This window comes from Cervus canadensis, chromosome 24, assembly GCF_019320065.1.
Source record: "Cervus canadensis isolate Bull #8, Minnesota chromosome 24, ASM1932006v1, whole genome shotgun sequence".
In the NCBI taxonomy this organism is placed as follows: Eukaryota; Metazoa; Chordata; class Mammalia; order Artiodactyla; family Cervidae; genus Cervus; species Cervus canadensis.
Window position 1 is genome coordinate 10,466,037 of NC_057409.1, and position 21,365 is coordinate 10,487,401.

Genomic DNA, 21,365 nt, shown 5'->3' on the forward strand with positions numbered 1-21,365 from the left:
TGAGAAGCCAAGTTGATGGACATTAATTCCCCATTTGGAGCAATGACAAATTGCCTGCATTAGACTTGAAAGGATAGGGAATTAACTCAATAGTGCCTTACGAGTTTCTTTGTCTTCATTCCTAATAGTCCTGTTTTAATTCTAACCTTTCAGAAGAAAAATCTGGGAAGGCAGAGAGGTTTAGAGTTCAAGCTTTAATGCTATGCTTTTCATCACAAAATAGAAACAAGACTGAATTTTTTGGCAAGAAAAATGCTTATTACCAAGAAGTACAAAACGGGGGAGGAGGTACGACAAAAACCACAGCAGAAAAGCAGCACGCACGTTATAAAGTAGCACTCATCTCACCTTCCATTCTATTTGCACGTCACAGAAAAGAAGTCAGCAGAGCTCTAACCTACAGTCTTCGCTCATTTACAGGACAAAATGTCACTGAAAACAGACTAGAACACAATCAGACAGGTTTTCTGGACACCAACATGCAAAAGAGGAGTCTTCAATTCTATTAAGCAGTTCACGAAGGCTTAAACTACTTATGAACCTCACTCCTAAGTTCCGGTTTGTCTAACACAAAAAGCATGCACAAATGCAAATACCCTGTATCACCCAATATGTTTGGAGATACAGGTAGATTAAAAACAAAAAAACAGTAATAATTAAAAAAAAAAAGGAAACACACACAACCATGCCTGTTTACCTTGAATGGGGTAAGAATAATGTGCTGGGCTTGGCTGGCTTGTGGTTAACCCTGTAGTGCAGGTAAGAACACTGTGTTGACTTGGAGATGGAGTCTGAATTAAACCACTTTCAGGTTTCATACCTGGCCACAATGCACCTGAATCAGATAAATTGGACCAATTACAAACAATACACTGGGACTGAGGAGCTTGGTTATGCTTTCAAATATCAGCCAGTAGGTTTAAAATCTAAATCTTAAAACAAAAATAAATTTGCTTGTAAGAGAAAATAACTGAATCTCCCACTCGTAATATACCACAAGCAAATACAATTTCAAAGAATTGGGAGTGGGGCCATAGAAATAAAAATCCTGTCAAAAACCCCAATAGTAATATATGTATATAAGTTCACCTCAATGGTTGGGGGAAATTGATCAGGAGTCAGAAAAAGAGCTACTGACACCCAAGTGTTGTTGTAAAGAGTATCTGACATTCAAATCATTTGTGTGCATTGTCAAGGTGGGAGATATTCCACATATGTTTAAAATTCACTTACCCATTAAATAAGAACCAGATTTTTCTAAAATGTATATATATACTTCTCTGCCTCCTTAAGCTGGTTATTTTGTTACCTTTGTTTCTTGTGATTAGGAAAGACATACCTGCTTACTTTCATAAATTAAAAACATTAACAGAAATATGTAATTCCTAATTTTTAGAAAAAATAAAGTCACATATAATCCCACCATCCAGACTTAACCACTATTCAGTTTGCATAAGAGCCACTAAGATTTCTTCTGTTTACAATCTTGTTTTTCCTTTTTAATCAAAATGGGATGTTACCTACTGTTCATAATTTGCTCTTCCACATAATATCTGAGAGACATCTTTCCCTGTCAGAACATAAAAATCCACCTCACACTGACAGATATCACAGCTCTTCACTTTTTTAATTTAATCACAATGCTCCTAGGTGGCAATCTTTTAAAAATATATTCATACTCTTTCCTATCTTCTTAGCAGGGGGAACATACCTTTTTTCAGAATTAATATTTTCAAGAGCACTTCTGTGCTGTGCCATGTACATTACAGAAACATCCTCAGAGACTACTGCAATATGTCAAGACATCTGCTTAGTACTAAGTAGAACTCAATTACAGTTCTATGATTTGAAGGTTCTTGTATCTCTTTGCTTTTTCTCTGTGATCTGTCACTTCTTGACAATCTTCTGTTTCTGGCTGTATCTCCTTTTTCATCTGCAGTAAACTAGGAAACCGTAAGAAAAGCATGCTTCTACATGAGAGTCTAAGGATATCCTTTATGAATGAATTGTTTCTGTCATAATTTTGGCTATGCCAAAGTCTATTAAAAGCCTCACTGTGCTCTGAATAGTTATGGCTACTGGATCAAGATAGTTGAAGCTGATAACTGGGTCCAAGAAGATTCATCGATGAAACACATTCCAGGTAGGAAATCAGTATGAAGGTCAGCCACAGCTTCAAATTCAGTATTACCTCATTTCACATACTCTTAATCTGGTAAGAAATTTGTAAATACATAATGCTTTGATAGTAAAGACCTCTGCTTCACCAGGGCATTCAGATATCTTAGTGTAACTCAGATCTATAAAATCTGTTGATAAGTAAATATAAGAACAGTAAAAGGAGATGTGAAAATCTTAAAAGGTTGACAATGCAACATAGTAACTGCCTTGTCTCAAACTATTTTTTTAAACTGAAGTACAGTTAAAATGTTGTGCTAGTTTCTGCTGTATGACAAAGTGATTCATATATACATGCATATATACATATATGTACACACACACACACAGATTCTTTTCCATTATAGGCTAGTGTAAAATATTAAGTACAGTTTCCTGTGCTATACAGTATAGGTTCTTGTTGTTTACCTATTTTATATACTGTAGTGTGTATATGTTAATCCAAAACTCCTAATTTAACAAACCCTTAAAGCTATTTAACTAACCCTTAAAATATTAAAAAGTCATAGTCTTTTCTCACCTATTAAACACATGAAATAACTTATTTGAAGAGATTAAGAAACACCAACATCTTAGCATGAATTAGAAGGGCTGTCCCCCTCCTTACTTAGTTCATGATGATTTTTAGTCTTGTCCAGGTAAGCCACAGCTAAAGTCCTTGCTATGGTTGACATTTAACAATAAAAAATATTTGAGAATATAGTTTTTTAAATGTTTATGATGTGAAATTTAAATATCAGTGCTAAGATTCTTGGTAATTGACTACCATATTTTTTAGAAAAAACTTGCCATTCCAGTGTCACAATAACTTTGATTTATTGTCATCAATTTTTTTTTTTCTAAATAGGTTCTGAACCTGGGGTGCTGGATTTGTGAACATGTTTATTATTACACTGTACTAAAATACGATCTTACTAATAAGAATAATATTAACGGAGAGGGTTTTGCTAGTCTCATTATTTAGTATGTATTCTTAAAAGTTTCAAAATGTCTAATTTTTATTAATTGGTCTTTCTTATAAGATCAAAAATTAGTGCAAAATGTCCAAGACAAGTTTGATGAAATAGCTAGTTTGAATGTTTTTGGCCGGAAACATGAAGTATAAACATGAAGTATATTTAATACTGTTTTATAAAGAATAAAGGAATAAAAGACAACATGGACACTGCTTCCGGCATCACTGTAGCCCTGCTCTTTAAGCCCTTCCTTGAAAAGCGCTCTTCCTAGAATTTCAAGTAACAAGTAGCATGACCACCATAGTCTGACTGAAGAGCACTACTGCCAACATCAAAGAAATAAAATCCTGGCTTCCTGACTCCTAGTCCACTGTTCTTTGCCCGTAAGTTCAGACTTTCTCAAGTCATTTAAGCACCAAGAGCCTGATGTAGAGCAACAGCTGATCAAAAAATGGCAAAGGAATTTTTGTCTCCGAGTGCTATGCTCCTGTGGCCCCACAGTGGGGTCTCATCACTAACTCTACCCATGTTTCTCAGCCCAAGTACTTCTCTATGTGTTAGTTACTAACCAAACTAATCTGAGCACCTCACTTTGCAGTAACGTGTATCAGAGTAGTGGCACTTTAGAGAAGACTATGCATGCTCAGTCACCAAGCTGTGTCTGACTCTTTGCAACCTGACGGACTAGAGCCTACCAGGCTCCTCTGTCCACTGGATTTCCCAGTCAAGAATATTGGAATGGGCTGCCATTTCCTTCTCCAGGTTAGAGAAGATTAGTTTGGTTAAGAACTGAAGTACATGTAAATGCTAGGAAAAAACATGAAGAAATATCTTGTTGATATAATAGCTCACTGGGATGAGCTATTATAAATACTAAATAATCTGAGTACTTTTGTTAATAATAAAATAAGTAATGTGTATTATAGATAATTGATAAACTATAGAAAATGAAAAGAAAAATATTGCATAGTATCATCATATAGAAAAAAATATAGGCAGTTCTCGCTTTTGCATGGGACTGTGTTAACTGAAACCTGTACACAGTGGAACTGTGTCCTCATTTTGCATGCTTCTTCAGTAACTGAGATCAAACCTGTACTGTTAACATTCAGCTTTTTTTCCAAATTATTCTTTATGTAGTATTTTTTAAAAATACTTAGTATATTATATTTTCAGTTTCATATACTGCTTTTTTCAATTAATAATGAGCCATGTTTTCAAGACACTAAGTATTCTTTAAGAATATGTTTATAATGGCTACACAGTTTTCCATTCTATGAATCCACTGCAGTTTAACACACATCTTTCCATTCAATATGTTGGCTGTTTCCAATCTTTTGCTATTGTAAATAATGCTGTGATGAGTATCTTGGTAGTAAATTTTTGTGGTTATCGCTAATTAATTTCCTAGGATAAATCCCTAGGAGGGATTACTAAGGGAAATAACATGAACATCCTCAAGACTCTTAATACTACTGTCAAATCTCCATCTCACATTAAACCTCTTTTAAAAGAAGGCAGAACAATGGAGGTTAAGCCAATCTTTTGTGAGCTCCTAAAAACAAGTAAGTACCCTTTCCCTCACACACATTCAATCAGATCACTGGAAGTTAAACCTCAAATCCTTATTCTGCCATCTCATCACTTCTATAGAGCTGTGAAAAGATGACCACTATTCCTTTACTTTTAAAGATCTGTCATAATATGGGCTTCCAAGATTTCCTTTGCCTTCTCTCACTTCTTTAAAAGGAGGAAACTTTAATTTCATCTCAAGTCTAACATTAACTTTTCCATACACACCTAAATTTATGAGCACTTCTGGATTTAAACAGATTGGGGTGCAATTCTAATCCAAGGCATTTACTAACTGTATGACCTCAGGTTAGTCACTTAATGCTTCTAAACCTGCTTCCTCATCTGTAAGCAGGGATAATGCTACCACTTACTGACTGTTGGTTTGGAATAAACAAGAAAATAATGTAAAATGTGAAGTACTTATTCTCAGCATACTTCTTGGCACAGTAAGCACTCATTATTATTTCAATGGCAAAGCCAAAGAAAGCTCAAACTACCGCACAATCGCACTCATCTCACACACTAGCAAAGTAATGCTCAAAATTCTCCAAGCCAGGCTTTAACAGTATGTGAATCGAGAACTTCCAGATGTTCAAGCTGCCTTTCGAGGAACCAGATATCAAACTGCCAACATCCACTCGATCACCGAAAAAGCAAGAGAGCCAGAAAAACATCTACTTCTGCTTTATCGACTATGCCAAAGCCTTTGACTGTGTGGATCACAACAAACTGTGGAAAATTCTGAAAGAGATGGGAATACCAGACCACCTGACCTGCCTCCTGAGAAATCTGTATGCAGGTCAAGAAGCAACAGTTAGAACTGGACAAGGAACAACAGACTGGTTCCAAATAGGGAAAGGAATACATCAAGGCTGTATACTGTCATCTTGCTTATTTAATAACTTATATGCAGAGTACATCATGAGAAACACTAGGCTGGATGAAGCACAAGCTGGAATTAAGATTGTCGGGAGAAACATCAATAACCTCAGATATACAGATGACACCACCCTTATGGCAGAAAGTGAAGAACTAAAGAGCTTCTTGATGAAAGTGAAAGAGGAGAGTGAAAAAGTTGGCTTAAAATTCAACATTCAGAAAACTAAGATCATGGCATCTGGTCCCATCATTTCATGGCAAACAGATGGGGAAACAATGGAAACAGTGACAAGACTTTATTTTCTTGGGGCTCCAAAATCATTGCAGATGGTGACTGCAGCCATGAAATTATAAGACACTTGCTCCTTGGAAGAAAAGTTATGACCAACCTAAACAGCATACTAAAAAGCAGAGACATTACTTTGTCAACAAAGGTCCATCTAATCAAAGCTACAGTTTTTCCAGTAGTCATGTATGGATGTGTGCCTGGAGAATCCCAGGGACGGGGGAGCTTGGTGGGCTGCTGTCTATGGGGTCGCACAGAGTCGGACACGACTGACGTGACTTAGCAGCAGCAGCAGCATGTATGGATGTGAAAGATGGACCATAAAGAAAGCTGAGCACCGAAGAATTGATGTTTTTGAACTGTGTGTGGTGTTGGAGAAGAATCTTGAGAGTCCCGTGGAAATCAAGGAGATCCAACCAGTCCATCCTAAAGGAGATCAGTCCTGAGTATTCATTGGAAGGACTGATGCTGAAGCTGAAACTCCAATACTTTGGCCACATGATGCGAAGAACTGATTTACTGGAAAAGACCCTGATGCTGTGAAAGATTGAAGGCGGGAGAAGAAGGGGACGACAGAAGATGAGATGGTTGGATAGCATCACCAACTCAATGGACATGAGTTTGAGTAAACTCCGGGAGTTGGTGATGGACAGGGAGGCCTGGTGTGCTGTAGTCCATGGGGTCACAAAGGGTTGGACACTACTAAGCGACTGAACTAAACTGATTACTATTATTATTATTGTATAAATATATTAATATAAAGTCATATTATTACAATAAGATTTTCTAAAGCTCTGTTTACATTTGAAATAAAAAACAGACAAGCTAATTCAGTGTTAGTGCTAAAAGTAAGATAATAAAATTACTGAAACGTCATAAGAAGAAGGTCTTCCCTGATAGCTCAGTTGGTAAAGAATCTGCCTGCAATGCAGGAGACCCTGGTTTGATTCCTGGGTTAGGAAGATCCACTGGAGAAAAGATAGGCTACCTACTCCCCAGTATTCTTGGGCTTCCCTTGTGGTTCAGCTGGCAAAGAATCCACCTGCAATGTGAGACCTGGGTTCGATCCCTCGGTTGGGAAAATCCCCTGGAGAAGGGAAAGGCTACCCACTCCAGTATTCTGGCCTGGAGAATTCCATGTACTGTATAGTCCATGGGGTCGCAAAGAGTCAGACACAACTGAGCAACTTGCACTTCACTTTTTCACAAGAAAAGGAATGGAGAGGTTTTTGTTTTTTTTTTAACTGAAGGGTAGCTCATTTACTATATGTGTTAGTTTCAAGTGTATAGCATAGTGATTCAGTTTTTTTGCTTCCCTGGTGGCTCAGTCAGTAAAGAATCCGCCTGCAATGCAGGAAACCTGGGTTCAATCCCTGGGCTGGAAAGATCCCCTGGAGAAGGAAATGGCAACCCACTCCAATATTCTTGCCTGGTGAATCCCACGGACAGAGGAGCCTGGCAGGCTACAGACCATGTGGTCGTAAGAGCTGGACACAACTTAGCAATTACACCACCACCACAGGTTATTATAAGATATTGGATATAATGCCCTCTGCTATACAGGAAGAAATGGGGTGTTTTATATCTGAGTGACATAAAACAAAAAAAGCCATGCAGTGAAACATAAAAGTTATCACACACATACACACAAAAAGTATTACAAGTATTTCTTTGAAATTTCCTTTACGAAATTTGAGGATATGCTGTAACTATCATTCAAAGGCAAATTAAGCTAAAAACAGTTCTCTCTGAACTACTGATAAGAATTTAAGAAACAAGTTTCCTTCACCCTAATTATTAAACAGAAACAGATTAATAAAAGAGCCTATTATAAGCAATATTTCTTTATAAAATATTGTCTCCTTCAAGTTTTTAACAGGGATCTACTTTACAGAATTTTCTTCCCTTAATATGAGGGAAATGCAGTGATTATAAAAGATACCATAATATCTAGGACCTACATCCACATGGCACTGTGCTATGTATTCCATAATCTGAGTTTAGAGATATAACAAGAGTTTTACTTAACAATGAACAGCAGGAATAAACAGCTGTTCAACAATGTCATAAAGGGCTTTTGGCTTCCCAACAAAGAATTTAAATCAAAACAGAGTAAAAAAACAAAAAAAAACCCAAAAACATGAAATACTTTATACTTGCTAGCCTATTGTTGATATTAGCCAGCTGCTGGTAAATTAATTTTAATATATACAAAAAGAAATAAACACAAACATATTCACAGAGAGTTCTGCATCTGAAAGGACTGCTCAGCTTTGGCTGGTTAAATATATCAGCAACATAATATTTTAGTATACTTGCTGATACTGACAGGCACTGAGGTGTGGGTGTACAAACAGGAAAATAAGAACATTTCTGTTTCTTTTCTTTCATGAAATTATCAGCTACCACTACCATTAAACATAACTCCCAATTTTTCTTTCTAGTAGTTATCAAGAGCCAAGGAATGCTAATAAGTCTCAAAGTAAGAAAGTTGTAACTACCATAAAAGAGTAGCCAAACAGGCCAGGAAAAGTAGGAATGTCAAAACCCAAAGCAAGCAACACCCACAATCTGTGGCAATCTGTCAGAAAGATTTTCTAACTCCTAGCTGGTTGCAATAAAGGCTACCAAGTTATAATTTTATTAACATAGTGAATATTTTTTTAAAAATACAGTATTCTTTCAATTTCCTGACATCAGTTCTAGGAAAGCAGCAATAAACCACACTGAACATATCTATCTATACACACAATGAAAAATCAGCAGATATTAAGTGCTCAAAGAACTTCAAACTGACTTCTAGTAAATCATTCTAATTTATAGTTCAGTCCAAGATACCTAAAACCAAAGAACAAAACTCTCTATGCATATGATAAGGTTGTACAAAATCAGGGATTTCCCCCTAAGATGACTTTTTGGTTCAGCAGAGCAACAAGTGATCACTTTGTGGTATGGGATAAGGAAAGGGAGAAACTGACAGACAGAGAGAGAGAACTAATAAAGGTGTATTCTATCTGGATATGTAGATTACTTAGTTTTAGTAAGAAATCAGCCACCGCAAAATATACTTGTCATGGTACCATGTTTTCCATGAAGTAAGTCAAATCAATAGCAATTCCTCAAAGAGTTTCCAAACACTTGAAGATTCCAAGTTTTCCAGTCAAGACTTAGCATCTTGGAAATAGCTAAACTATGGCAGATAAACAAGTGAGTATTGAAAAGTTATGATTTTATATTACATGCATCAAATACACTGTGGAAAAGATGCACACCCAACTTCTATCACACCTGTAACAAGCAGATGCTGTGAAGAACAACTGGCTTTCTCTCAGCTTCCTGATTAGCCATGCTTGCTTTTGGGGGAAAGATGGAAATTTCTGCGGGATAAAATCAATATTCTTAGAAACTGCTTACAACACGATGCCTTACCGAAAGGAGGTAGTCCGTACGTCTGGGTTGCCTGAGGGTAGACAGCATAGGGTTGAGACTGCTGCAAGGTCTGGTACTGAGTCTGCCCAGGGTAAGCAGTTTCCGAAACAGGAACTGAGAGGGTATGTGCATAAGGTCTAGAAAAGTTCAAGAAAACAAAAACTTTTACATAAGTAAAACAAAAACCAGCTAATATCACTAACAGCAAAGAATCAATAATGAGTAGACTAACCTGTCACATAAAATGTCTTTTACTATGGTGAGAAAGTAGAATTATTTTTTCCTTTTCAGGTCTATTTATCATCTACCTAACAAACAATTTTATAGAAAAATTAAGTTTCAAATATCCTCCAAAGGTCCAATCACACCACAAACATTTGCTGTGTGCTACGTGCAAGGCCCTATGCGAGATACAAGTACTGACTAAACTCATTTATGCCCTTATGTCTAAATATAGAATAGAACCCTAAAAGGACAGACAACTGGACAGAATAGATTGGCAACTGACTCTATTCCCCATCGAGCCCTCCAGGTCAAACTAAATTTCCGAGAGGGAAAGTAGGACTTGGAAAAGAGGGTGAGGCCTGCAGAGAAAAAGCAGGCGACCGCCACATTAGAAAATCAGGATCAGGAGTGTGGCCCAATGTCCCTAGATCGAGCCTATAATACCAGAGTCAAGTGACTAACAAAATCCAGGAAGTCCCAGACAGGACACTGATTGCCCTGCTGATATTCAAGCCAGAGTATACTGCCACTAGTTGGAGCCAACCACATCAGGTTTAGCTAGAGATGAATTCAACACTGAAACTTCAGGGATTTTAAACCAGCTAGCTGACCCGTTCATTTCATCCATGGAATAAGATGGCGCCACATTTTATGTACCGAATTTTTAGACACGAGTTACTTTATTTGGTGAGTTATGCTGTACTTATAAAGTAAGAAAGTAAGTGTCATATGTATCATGTAGGTCGTAATAATAAAATAATGGGGGGAGGTAGTTTCAGAGGGGAAAGATTTTTTTTGTTGTTGCAGTTTTTGGGGAGGAGAAAATGAAGGAAGGGTATAAAGAAGTGGTCTGTGAGCAGACAGAATGTGCAAAAATGAGAGAGAAAATGTGTTCTAGAAAAAGAGAAAACCTCTGCCAAGGGTAAAGACAGGGCTTCAGCAACAAGGAGCAGAGGTTATACTAAGGGGAAGTGTAAGACAGACAGCAAAGACCTTGAATACCAGGCTAAAAGTGTTCAGACAAATCTGAAACAATGAGGAGTCACTGAAATTGTTGAGCAAAGGATAACAAGATCAAAGCTATTCTTTAATAAAGATTAATTTGACATTTCTTTGTAAAATGGATTGGGGGAAGGGGGCTTGAAACAGAGGCAGTTAAAAAATGCCATGGTTTAGATAAGTGGTAAGGAAGTCTACATTAAGGTAGAAAGCTAACAAGGTATCCTGAGTGCAACAGGTATACAATACTTTTTTGAATAAATGAATGAATTTGGAATTTGCTATATTCATATCTCAGGAGACTCTAAAAGACTGAATTTGAAAATTTCTAGTCTTCTTAGCCATACCTGAGACCAGAAAAGAGCTCAGGCTGTAGCTGTTAATCAAATCATGTGAGAATGACTTAAAATCTTAGTAACTTCAAATGGATTAATCTCCAGATATGATAAAGATCATAAAATCTTTTTAATTTAGTGTCTTTATAGCTCAAATTATTTTATCACCTTCATAATGATCTCAGAGAACAGGTTCAGTCATTTCACAGAAGAAGAAAAACACGGAAAATGACTGGCCCAAGGATGTTATTAACGTTAATGATAATACCAGGTTAGAATTTGGAGAATTCACTGAGATGATTTTTCAATCAGCTCATTTTTTTTTTTAACTGATGCAAAATTCAAAAGGCACTTAATACAAATGGCACAAAAAGGAAAAGTTTTCTTTTTACAAGAGACCCATACATATTACTCACCTTTGTCACCAATTTCTTTATGTAACTTGCCTATGTAAGCACGTAAGAATTTATCCTAGGTTAATAAAGCATGCTTGTATGCATCTATGTATGCAGGCTCAACCTTTATCAATGTACAATTGGTAGCTTGATATACACACTGTTCTGCAACTACTCATCTTGGAGATGATTAACTTAGTGGATCTTAAATGCTGATCTTATCTCATGAGGCCCAAAATATTGCCTCTCAGTGATTTAAACTCACTAAACCTGTCTAACCTCAAGCCTACTTCTACTTGAGGACACTTTTAAAAGAATAAGCTTGTAAAGCAATAAGATGAACACAGATTAGGCCCAGAAGTCCCAGTCTGAGGCTGGCTTTAGCTTTTTTAATGGATCTCTCTTTTAAAGTGGAGCAAAGAGAGAATAATGAGAAGTTAAGTAGTGATATATTTTCATCACTAATGCTATTTTACACTTTTCAGTGCCTATTCACTTTGAGAAAGCTCCTGGGTAACAGTGATCTATTTCAGACAATCATTAACTTTTTAAAAGGACAATACCTAGACTATATTTACATGGAATAAAAAAACTGGAGTAGGGCCAGAGAGAACAAGAGAGGTGAAAATAAGTTTAATGTCAACTTAATAGCTTAAATATCAAGTTACATTTTGCAATGAATCTAGAGAAAAAGCATACAGATTTTTGAAATAATTGTTCAACTTACTTTGCAGAATACATTTGTGAGGTATAATCATTGGATGAGCGAGTGATGTAATCGGTGCATGTCATAACTGAAAGAAACATATAACCAGGTAAAAAGTTAGAACATTTCAAAAATGAAGGGGGGAAATTTCATGTCTCACTGTTTAGTCTTTCAAACTAAGGAACAGAATAAAGCTTGGACATCAGACATTTATAAAGACTACACAGCAGAAATACCTCACTTTTCTAATAATGAGTTTATTGAGACTTTTAGAGACAGTAAAAGATGCTAGAATGAAGGCGGTATAGAAAAGAGCTGAAGGTCAGTACCAACTGATCTCTATTTTTGGCTGTGCTGTGTGGCATGTGGGATCTTAATTTTTCAACCAAGTATCAAACCTGGGCCCTTAGCAGCGAAAGCGTGGAATCCTAACCACTGGACCGTCAGGGAATTCCTGACCGACTGATCTTTACCATCACCACCATTGTTCTAAAACCATAAATGAAGCAACTTCCTAAGCTCTCATCTATGCTCAGAGGTGAAGTTAAAATGCAAGATCCATGTCTAGGAAGCCACATTACACTTCTTCAGCTTATTCATTCTCTGGATGCTTACCCTATTCTGAGTAAAAGGTCATAAGGATGACCTGCAGGAAGACAGACTGGGAAGAAGTATCCAATAACTGTTGCTGCTGCTATATATGATCAGCAGCAGAAAGATGCAAGCACGCTTTTACACTCTTATTTTTTTCAGCTTAGTAACAAAGCTTTAAGTTTGGTAAGGCAGAGGCAGACCTGAGGAACTGATGTAACTCCGATAAACCGTCAAGTAAAGGGGCCTTCCCAGCGCCTGCCCTCCTGGCCACCATGATGTCATCTAGAATAGACAGTCAGGAGGCCCGATCCTCAGGGTTTAGTGCGGGATGAGTACTGTAAATATTCAACTCAAGTTTGACAGTAGCAGAATCCTTTTCATTAGCAGTATTTCAGTCCATATTGTAGATAGAGCTACAACACATAGAGCTTGTACCAGATTCCTAAACTGTTCGAGAACATACCCCAATACCTATTATAAGGGAGGTTGCTCTATTGTGAACAGGGACTCAGGGTGAACCAACTAACTTTACGTCTAGCTGGGTTCTCTGAGTGTCTTACCCCAAAAGGGAACACTGACCGAGATGAGATGTGGGGTCGATTCATGCCCAATAGTAACACAAATCATCTGTGAATGAGCTTATCATGGATCTTGCCTATTGCCACTGTTCACAGTCTCTGAAAATAATTCATGGGAATTTGCAGATTATACTAATCATTAATCACTTTGACAAAAATGAAGGGAATCTCAGTTAGATCTAAGGTTCTTATTGTCCATTACATAGAACAGCAGTTCATTTGATTTCTACATAATGGTTCCTTCTCTGCTGACAAGTATTTTCAAAAACCCAAATTCTTCTCCTTCTCCCATTTAACTCTAGAAGAGATTCACAAAATAGTCTAGGAGATCTAGGCCAATTTTTACTCCTCTAGAGAATGAATGAGACTTAATCTTTGTGGTACTTGGGAACTATGAAAAGATTAAAAAGAGTCAAGGCATAATCTGCTTAATTATAACTTCTCTGCCTGCCCTTCTTCCCCCTCAAGCTGTGGGACAGCTATCTTCCTACTAAATTGTAAGGCAGTATTAAGATCATTATTGTATGTGCATTAAAAACCTAAGTTTTCTGTTCCCCTGAGACAGAAAATTGCATGTGAGTTGGGATAATCAAGTTTCAATGACCTACGTCAGTTACACAACAGAGCCGGATCCCAGAATAAAATTCCACAAAATGGAAATAGAACTCAAATTTCTTTAGCACTGTGTAAATAAATCTGGATGTGTTCAACTCTGCACTGGTTAAAAAAAAAAGGTAATAGTGGAAACAAGGCGAAAACCTAGAAATACACTCTGAAAGTAAAACTAACAGGACATCCTGATGAATTTGAATTAAGGAATAAGGAAAACAGGGAATACAGGATAATTTCTAGGTTTTCAGCTTCAGAAATTGGAGGGGCAGTGAAAATACTTCCAAAGATGAAGAAGTTGGGGAAGAGAACAGCTTTGGTGGTGGACACGGAGGCCTGGCGTGCTGTGATCCATGGGGTTGCAAAGAGTCGGACACGACTGAGCGACTGAACTGAACTGAATTGAACTGAAGGGCAGAAAAAGCTTTCACATATTTTAAGTATGACTTTCCTTTTAGATATCTAAGTGGAGATATCAGGTAGGCAATAGGATACACAAACGAAATTAGAGTAAGAAGTCAGACTAGGAATACAAATTTGGAATTCATTAACTACATATCAAATATTTAAAGTAATGAAATGGGTGAGAGAATACAGAAAGAACAAAGATGGTGGACGAGAACCAAACCCAGAGGCCCACTAACATTCAGAGACTAGACAGCAGAAGAAAGGCCAGTAAAGAAGAAAGGTGGGAGAAAGACTGGTAAGAGGCAGGATACAAGCAGACAGAAATACCCACTGGAACTAGTACTTTCAGTTACTGAAAGGAACTAATGACCTTGACAAAAGCAGTTTCACTGGAAGAATGGTGACAAAGTTAAATTTGAGAGGGATGAAGAGCAAATGGGAGGAGACAAAGCAAGTGAGGGCAACTCTTTCCAGAGGTTCCAAAGGGGGTCATGGGACAAAGAGAAGGTCTGTAGCTGGTGGGGAATATGGACTTCAAGGAGGGTTTTGTTTGTGCTTTAAGATGGAAGATACTGGATCATGTCTCCATAGACAGGATGGATTAAGAAGAGAAGAATAAGACAATGCAAGAATGGTATTAGGATAATCACAGTACCAAAGTACTTGGGGTAGGTGAGAACAGACAGGATATTAAGCACAAATAAAGGGTCTTACCTTTCACAGGAACAAGAATACTATTTCCATTCTGACAAGAATAAAACAAGGAAACATGGGTACAAACACAAGTAGGGCTGAAGACTTGGTGGTGGTAGGTTAATAAGGGAACCTCCTGTCAGACAGCTTCTATTTGAGAAGAAATTATCAGTCATATGAAGAAAGGTGAGTAGTATGGGTGCTCTGAGAGGAAAGAAATGGTGTGAAATAGTAAAAGGTGAAACTCATAAGTAAAGTGTAGTAGGGTGCCCACTTAAGGCCCTGTGAGTAAACAGTCAGCTAAGTGTATAAACTACCCAGTAATGTTCAGCTATTTAATGTAATACTTATAGAGAAGGTGGACAGTTGGATTAAATCCAACTGGATTTAACAAGGATTGGGGTTTAACAAGGACAGTACAAGAGGCAAAATTATTGAAGGTATTAGTAAGGGAGTAACTATAATAAAGAACTACAGAATCCATGTGGAGTAAAAAGGGATAGGAAAAGAAGAGGGACATTATGGGTGTTGGACAGGTCATCTACATGGACGCTCAAATTACCCAGAATAACAAAGGTCTGGAGGGAGAAGAAAACAAAGATCTAGCCTTTAAAGAGCAAAAGACTAGGAGTTCAGTCTGAGGTAAAAAGAAAGCTGGAGGAAGGGGCATAAATGTAGATTTCAAAGGAACTAGAGTTTTTGAAGGAAAAAAAGAAATAATTTTTAAGAAGCAAGAAGACTCAACTTACTTCTGGGCCCTGAAGTGTATAAGGAGCAGACCTTTTTCTTGGGGATGTGAAGTGAAAGTCGCTTAGTTGTGTCTGACTCTTTGTGACTCCATGGACTATTCAGTCCATGGAATTCTCCAGGCCAGAATACTGGAGTGGGTAGCCTTGCCCTTCTCCAGGGGATCTTCCCAACCTAGGGATCGAACCCTGGTCTCCAGTATTGTGGGCAGATTCTTTACCCCTGAGCCACAAGGGACACCCAAGAATACTGGAGTGAGATATTTAAAAAATTAGAGAGATACCTTTCGTTGATTAGACCAGTTCCCATATGTATCAGAGTTACCTAGCTATCTTCTTGAAAATGCAGACACTCATCCACAACAGGTGTTCTGATTGATAATCACTGAAGATGAGGCTAGAATGCTACATTACAAAGAAGCACTCCAGGTAACTCTCAGGTATGCTAAAAGTTTGAGAACTACTGGAATAGCATCTTTGAGGAAGTAATATATACAACTTAAGACATAACCATTTTTTTTTAAAGGCATACCATCTTTTATTATATGGGAATTATATAAGGTTAAGGTTAAGCATCTTAAGATCTATCTCCTAAACATGTCTTTTTATAAAGCAACGTACACAAACTTATTCTTCTGAAGTGTGTGGTATAATATGAAAGGGCATAGCTATTTAATTTCAAGGAGGACTATCTGCCCTATGGAGCATACCACCATGATATTCCAAAGAAAGCTTAGATCTCCACAAGAAAAAAAAAAGAACATTCTACAAATTTTTGGCTTAGGTTTGGTAAGCAGAGGGTATATCCTATTGAGATGTGTCTCCCTCAGGGCCCAGTATCAATCTTGGGCTCTCGGGGGACTACCTTTCTTTTTTTTTTGGCCTAGATGGATAGGTAGAATCATTTGGTTATTAGAAAGGTGGAAACACATCAAGCCATCCAAAAAAGCAGTCAGAGGTTGGCCCACAAAGTTTTCTGATTTTGAGTAAAGCACTACTTATTACCTTTAGAAGAACATTCAATCTCAAAACAAAAACACAATCACCAATCCCTAGGAGTGGATCCCATGTGATTTTGCTCCTTAGCTGGTATGTCAATAAGGTTTATAGGAGGCCGTAAGGATGAACACACATACAAGGCAATGAAAGGATTCTGGATATTCTGAGAAAAGTGAGGCAATCAGTGAAAACCAATTATAAAAGGTCAGCATCAGCTGGTCATAGGAATATGTCCATGATGCACAAAATACGGTACTTACTTTCCTCTGACATGGTTAGGTTTGAAGCAAGGCTTGAAGTTTCAGGTTTCTGATCACTGACTTCGGGGTTGCTTACTTGACTGGGAAAACCAAAATGAATACATTAGCTTCTGGATGACCTGCTGCATTGCTAAAAGTGATTAAATCAAACCAATTTCTTCCTAGATAAGGGGCAAGGTAAGTCTACCTCATGAAGTCCTTATTCTTGGTTTCTATCGGCTACGTAACAGCTAAGGCCAGGCCTAGTACCTTCAGCATTCCAGTTCTTTGTCACATCCCTAGACCATGACTGTTTTTATACCATGTGGAAATTTCATATAAGCAACAGGCAACTCAGATTTTCTCTAAAGACCACATGGTAAAAGAAAAACTCTACAGCACCTAAAACTGCTCTCACTTTATTTCCAAAGTACCAAAGGAATGTAGGGAGATGACTAACTTCAGACAATGGTCCTCACAATCACTTGACAAGCTTTTTCAAACTACACATGCTTACACAAGAAGGGGTTCTGAACCTTAAGATGGTGCATTACACTGCACTTGTTTTCTCCCAATTAAAAACAAACAAATTTTTGTTATTATACCCCAAACTTAGCAAAATCTTTTTTTAAAAAACTTATAACACAAATTAAGAGAAATTGAAAAAGACTAAGTCATATAAACTAGGAGGATAAATCATTATGTTAGATACTTTAATGTTGGGAAGATGGTCACTGAGATTATGAAATGGAGACTACCCTTTGATCTTTCACAACATCCTCCCTCTTCCTCCTACCTTACTTTCCAACTCTCCCCTTACTCCCTCAACCACTAGTATAGTACAGTGCTTAAGGGTGCAGACTCCGGAACCAGACTGCTTGAGTTCATATCGCACTTTGCTAAAACTAGCTTTATGGCTTTAGGCAAGTCACTGAACTTCTCTGTACTCCAGTTTTTTCAAGCATCAATGAGGGATAATTATGGAACCTACCTTCAGGGCTGTTATAGGGATTAATGCATCAATATGTGAAAAGTATTTAGAGCAAAGACTAGAAGAGAGTAAGCACAATATAACTGTAGCCAGTACTATCATAATACAACTTCTCACCAGCCCAGGTTATGCTTCCCACAGTCATGTTCCCTCAGCAAGAAATCTGCTTTGCTGTTCTACACTCTAGGAAGAAGTAGAGGACACTGTCGCAGATACGCCACATACTGGGAAAGACGTGACTTTTTTTAAGACTAAAAATTTTTTTTCCACTTATTAAGTTAGCAAAGACAAAAAGTTTGTGACACTATGTCAGAGAAGTATGAAAAGAACTATGGTTACATATTAATGGTGGGTGAGTAACTGGAACTGGTGTATATAAAGTAAACTAATGAAGAAGTATTTTCATTGCAACATGATTTGTTATATAAAATTTTGGAAATCAATGTCCAACTAGTTAAAGAACTAGGTAAAAAATATGTAATGTATCCTCATACAAGGGAACATTATGCCATCAACAAAAATTTTTTTTTCCAGTTTTTCTTTTTTGGAAAGATAATAATAAACAGTAAGAATAGTTTCTACACAGAAAAACTTAAAAAGAAATGCTACTTATAAAAAAAGTACAAAGCACCAAAATTCTTAAAGCTCTTGTATCTTTTCCGAATGAACCTCTAATATTCAAGCACAGTATCAATAAAGGTTGTTTCCCTGGTATATTCTGAATGTTCAAACAGTTTTTCCTCAGATGTAATTAATTTTAAAAAGTAAATCCCCAGATGAAGTTTACCTTAATCTATTCACTCAAATGTCTGTACTTTCAAAATAGCACTTAATATACTAACCAAGATATGACTATGGAAATTGAAAAGCATGGGTAAGAAATCATACTAAGTAGTTGTATCATTGTTTCCCCAAATGGCTTATTTCTTATAATTACCTGAATGATTGGTAAAAATACAGACTTCTGAGCCCCATTTTATGCCTAATTAAATCGGATTCCAAGGAGAACGGTATAAACCCAGATAAGAACTTCACATTTCTGACTATAGCGACTGGTCTTCTATGTGTAAGACTGGTCTGAGTAAGTCTGGGATCACTGTTATACAAACTATTGAAAGACTATTTCTAGATCTTGTATTGTAGAAGGTATACTTGGATGATCTGGTGTACAACGGACAAGTTTCTAAAATCCTATGGTCCTGGATTCTTACAGCAAAATCTCCTACATATTCAACTAAGTATCTAGAGATTAAACAGAAATAAAAGCATCAAGACAGTGAATTAACTCTAGCACTTTGTTGAATATTTGAAATTATATCTAGAAAAATTATTACTATCTCAAAATATGATCATCCTGTTATATAAAATTTACTTAACAACATGTGTATGATTGAAAAAAAAATGCTCCAAAATAAAATTTCCCTCCTTCAAAAAAAGAGCAGAAACACCCAAACTCCAAAAGTAAGCATCACAAATACCTCTTTTCCATTCAATGAAACTCTTCACAATAATAAACACAATCAACCAATGAATGGATAAACAAAACGTGGTATGGACTACTATGGAGTATTATTCAGCTTTAAAAAGGAAGGAAACTCTGACACACACTACAAATGGATACGCCATTAAGACATCAGGCTAAATGAAACAAACAAGTCACAGAAGGACAAATAATTTAAGACTGCTAAAGAGTAGTCAAAATCATAGAGACAGAGCAGAATGATGGTTGCCAGGAGCTAGAAGAAGGGGGAAATGGAGAGTCCGATGAATACAGAGTTTCAGTTTGGGAAGATAAAAAAAGTCCTTGAGATAGATGGTGGTAATGGTTGCATATCAATGTGAATGTACTTAGTACCACCAGATTATACACTTAGAAATGACTGAAATGGTGAATTTTAGGTTGTCTGTATTTTATCCCAATAAAGCAGTTGCTGAAGGAGACAGAAGGAATAGCAGCAGGAAAAGATGAAGCTGAGAGGCTCCACTGCACAACTGGAGAGAGATGAGCACGGGAATTAACTTCAGAGAAAAGGGAAGCAGAGACTACTACAGAGAAGCAGTGAAGTCGTTAAGGGGTAGATTCAGTGATGAGACAAGTAAGGCAGTCCCTATCCACTTCTGGTTTCTCTTTGCATTAGGGAGCCAGATCCCCAGCTGAGTAAACGGAAGGGGAGGGGGGAGGAGAGGCGAGGCAGGAGGGAAGAAGGGGGGAGGCAGGAAGGAAGAAAGGAAGGCAGGCTGACAGGCAGGGAGGAAAGGAGAGGAGGAGTGAAGCAAAGTCCGGAGGAAAGAGAAACGATTTTACGACAGTGTAATAAACCAGGAAGAGTGACTGGACCACCAAAAATGTTTAAGTGCCCACTGAGATGTACTCATGACTAGAAAGTGAGACCAGTGAGCACAGTTTTGTGTTTTCCTATCACAAGTGTTCAGATGATTGGGAATAAGTATGAAACAGGTGAATAGGAGGGTTTAACTAGGGTTTTTAAACAGCAGGTTAGGCTAGGGAAGGATGACAGGGAAAAGGGAGAGGAAGTTAAGAATGTTTGTAAGAAATTTATTCAAGTAATAGATCTTATCTTTTGAGCAGCATGGGAAGATACTGAAGTCTGTTTTGAGGGAAGGGTCAATGCCTGACAGTGAAAATATGATAGATTACTGTCATTATAAGTGGAAGTGTAAAGACAGACACCGGGCTAGTATGACAATAGAATAAATGAGCTGGAATGCTAGTGTGTGAAGTGTAAGATTAGGATTCTTGAAATTAAGATGTTAGAGGGGATGCAGTTATTGGTTCATCTGGCTGGTAGACAAAAAACAGGAGGTAAGAACTGTGGACAACTGAAAATCATGGTGTGTGGAAGCCAGAGTATGACATGCAAAGAAGCTGCCTCTTTCCTGTAAGGGGAGCAGAGCTAATGATTAAGATGTCCCATATCCATCTGGTAATTAAGGATTAACTCCTTGGATTTTTTTTTTTTTTTTTTAATTTTTTTGGTCATACATTGATATGAATCAGCCATAGATTTACACGTATTCCCCATCCCGGATTTTTTTTTAATTTCTATTTTTCCTATTATGTATACTGTACACCTAACTGAAGAATATTCACCATTGTGTCTCCTTCACGTATCACAGGCTCTGAGTGATAACATGAGATTGGTACATTCCGCTGAATAAATAATGAATAAACAAGGAGAAAAATTCAGCACTTATATGTTTCAAGGACAAACTTTACTTTAAGGACAAAGTTTTAGAGGATAATTTTCACCTTAAATCAAATAATTTCGAAACATAAAAACTGATGCTAAAAATCAAAATGAGAGTTAAGTCAATCCAAATCATGTCCATATACTGATCAGCAGGTAAAAACAAATTGTAAGTAGGTCATTAAAAAGAAATTCAACTTTGTATACCTTAAAGTTTGCTCTCCCGATTCCTGCATCTTGGCTTTCTTCACCTGTAAAGTAAATATACAAAAGCATCAATGTCATGATCTGTTTTTAAAATCATCTAGCTGCTCAAATGGCAGCCTCAGATTAACT

At 37.2% G+C, this 21,365-nt stretch overlaps 1 protein-coding gene across 3 annotated transcripts in view; it reads right to left on the bottom strand.

Annotated features, from left to right (window-relative positions):
* Nucleotides 1-21,365, bottom strand: part of EYA3 (EYA transcriptional coactivator and phosphatase 3) — an 89,117-nt gene that overhangs the window by 37,454 nt on the left and 30,298 nt on the right. Inside the window, exons 3-7 of one of the 3 annotated variants that reach the window (XM_043444705.1) lie at nt 21,237-21,280; nt 16,851-16,930; nt 11,985-12,051; nt 9,304-9,440; nt 698-835 (exon numbers count right to left, since the gene is read on the bottom strand). In XM_043444705.1, coding sequence (XP_043300640.1) covers nt 698-835; nt 9,304-9,440; nt 11,985-12,051; nt 16,851-16,930; nt 21,237-21,280 — 466 coding nt within the window. The remainder of the gene's footprint in view (nt 1-697; nt 836-9,303; nt 9,441-11,984; nt 12,052-16,850; nt 16,931-21,236; nt 21,281-21,365) is intronic. The other 2 variants (XM_043444706.1, XM_043444707.1) reach the window with 2 other exon arrangements.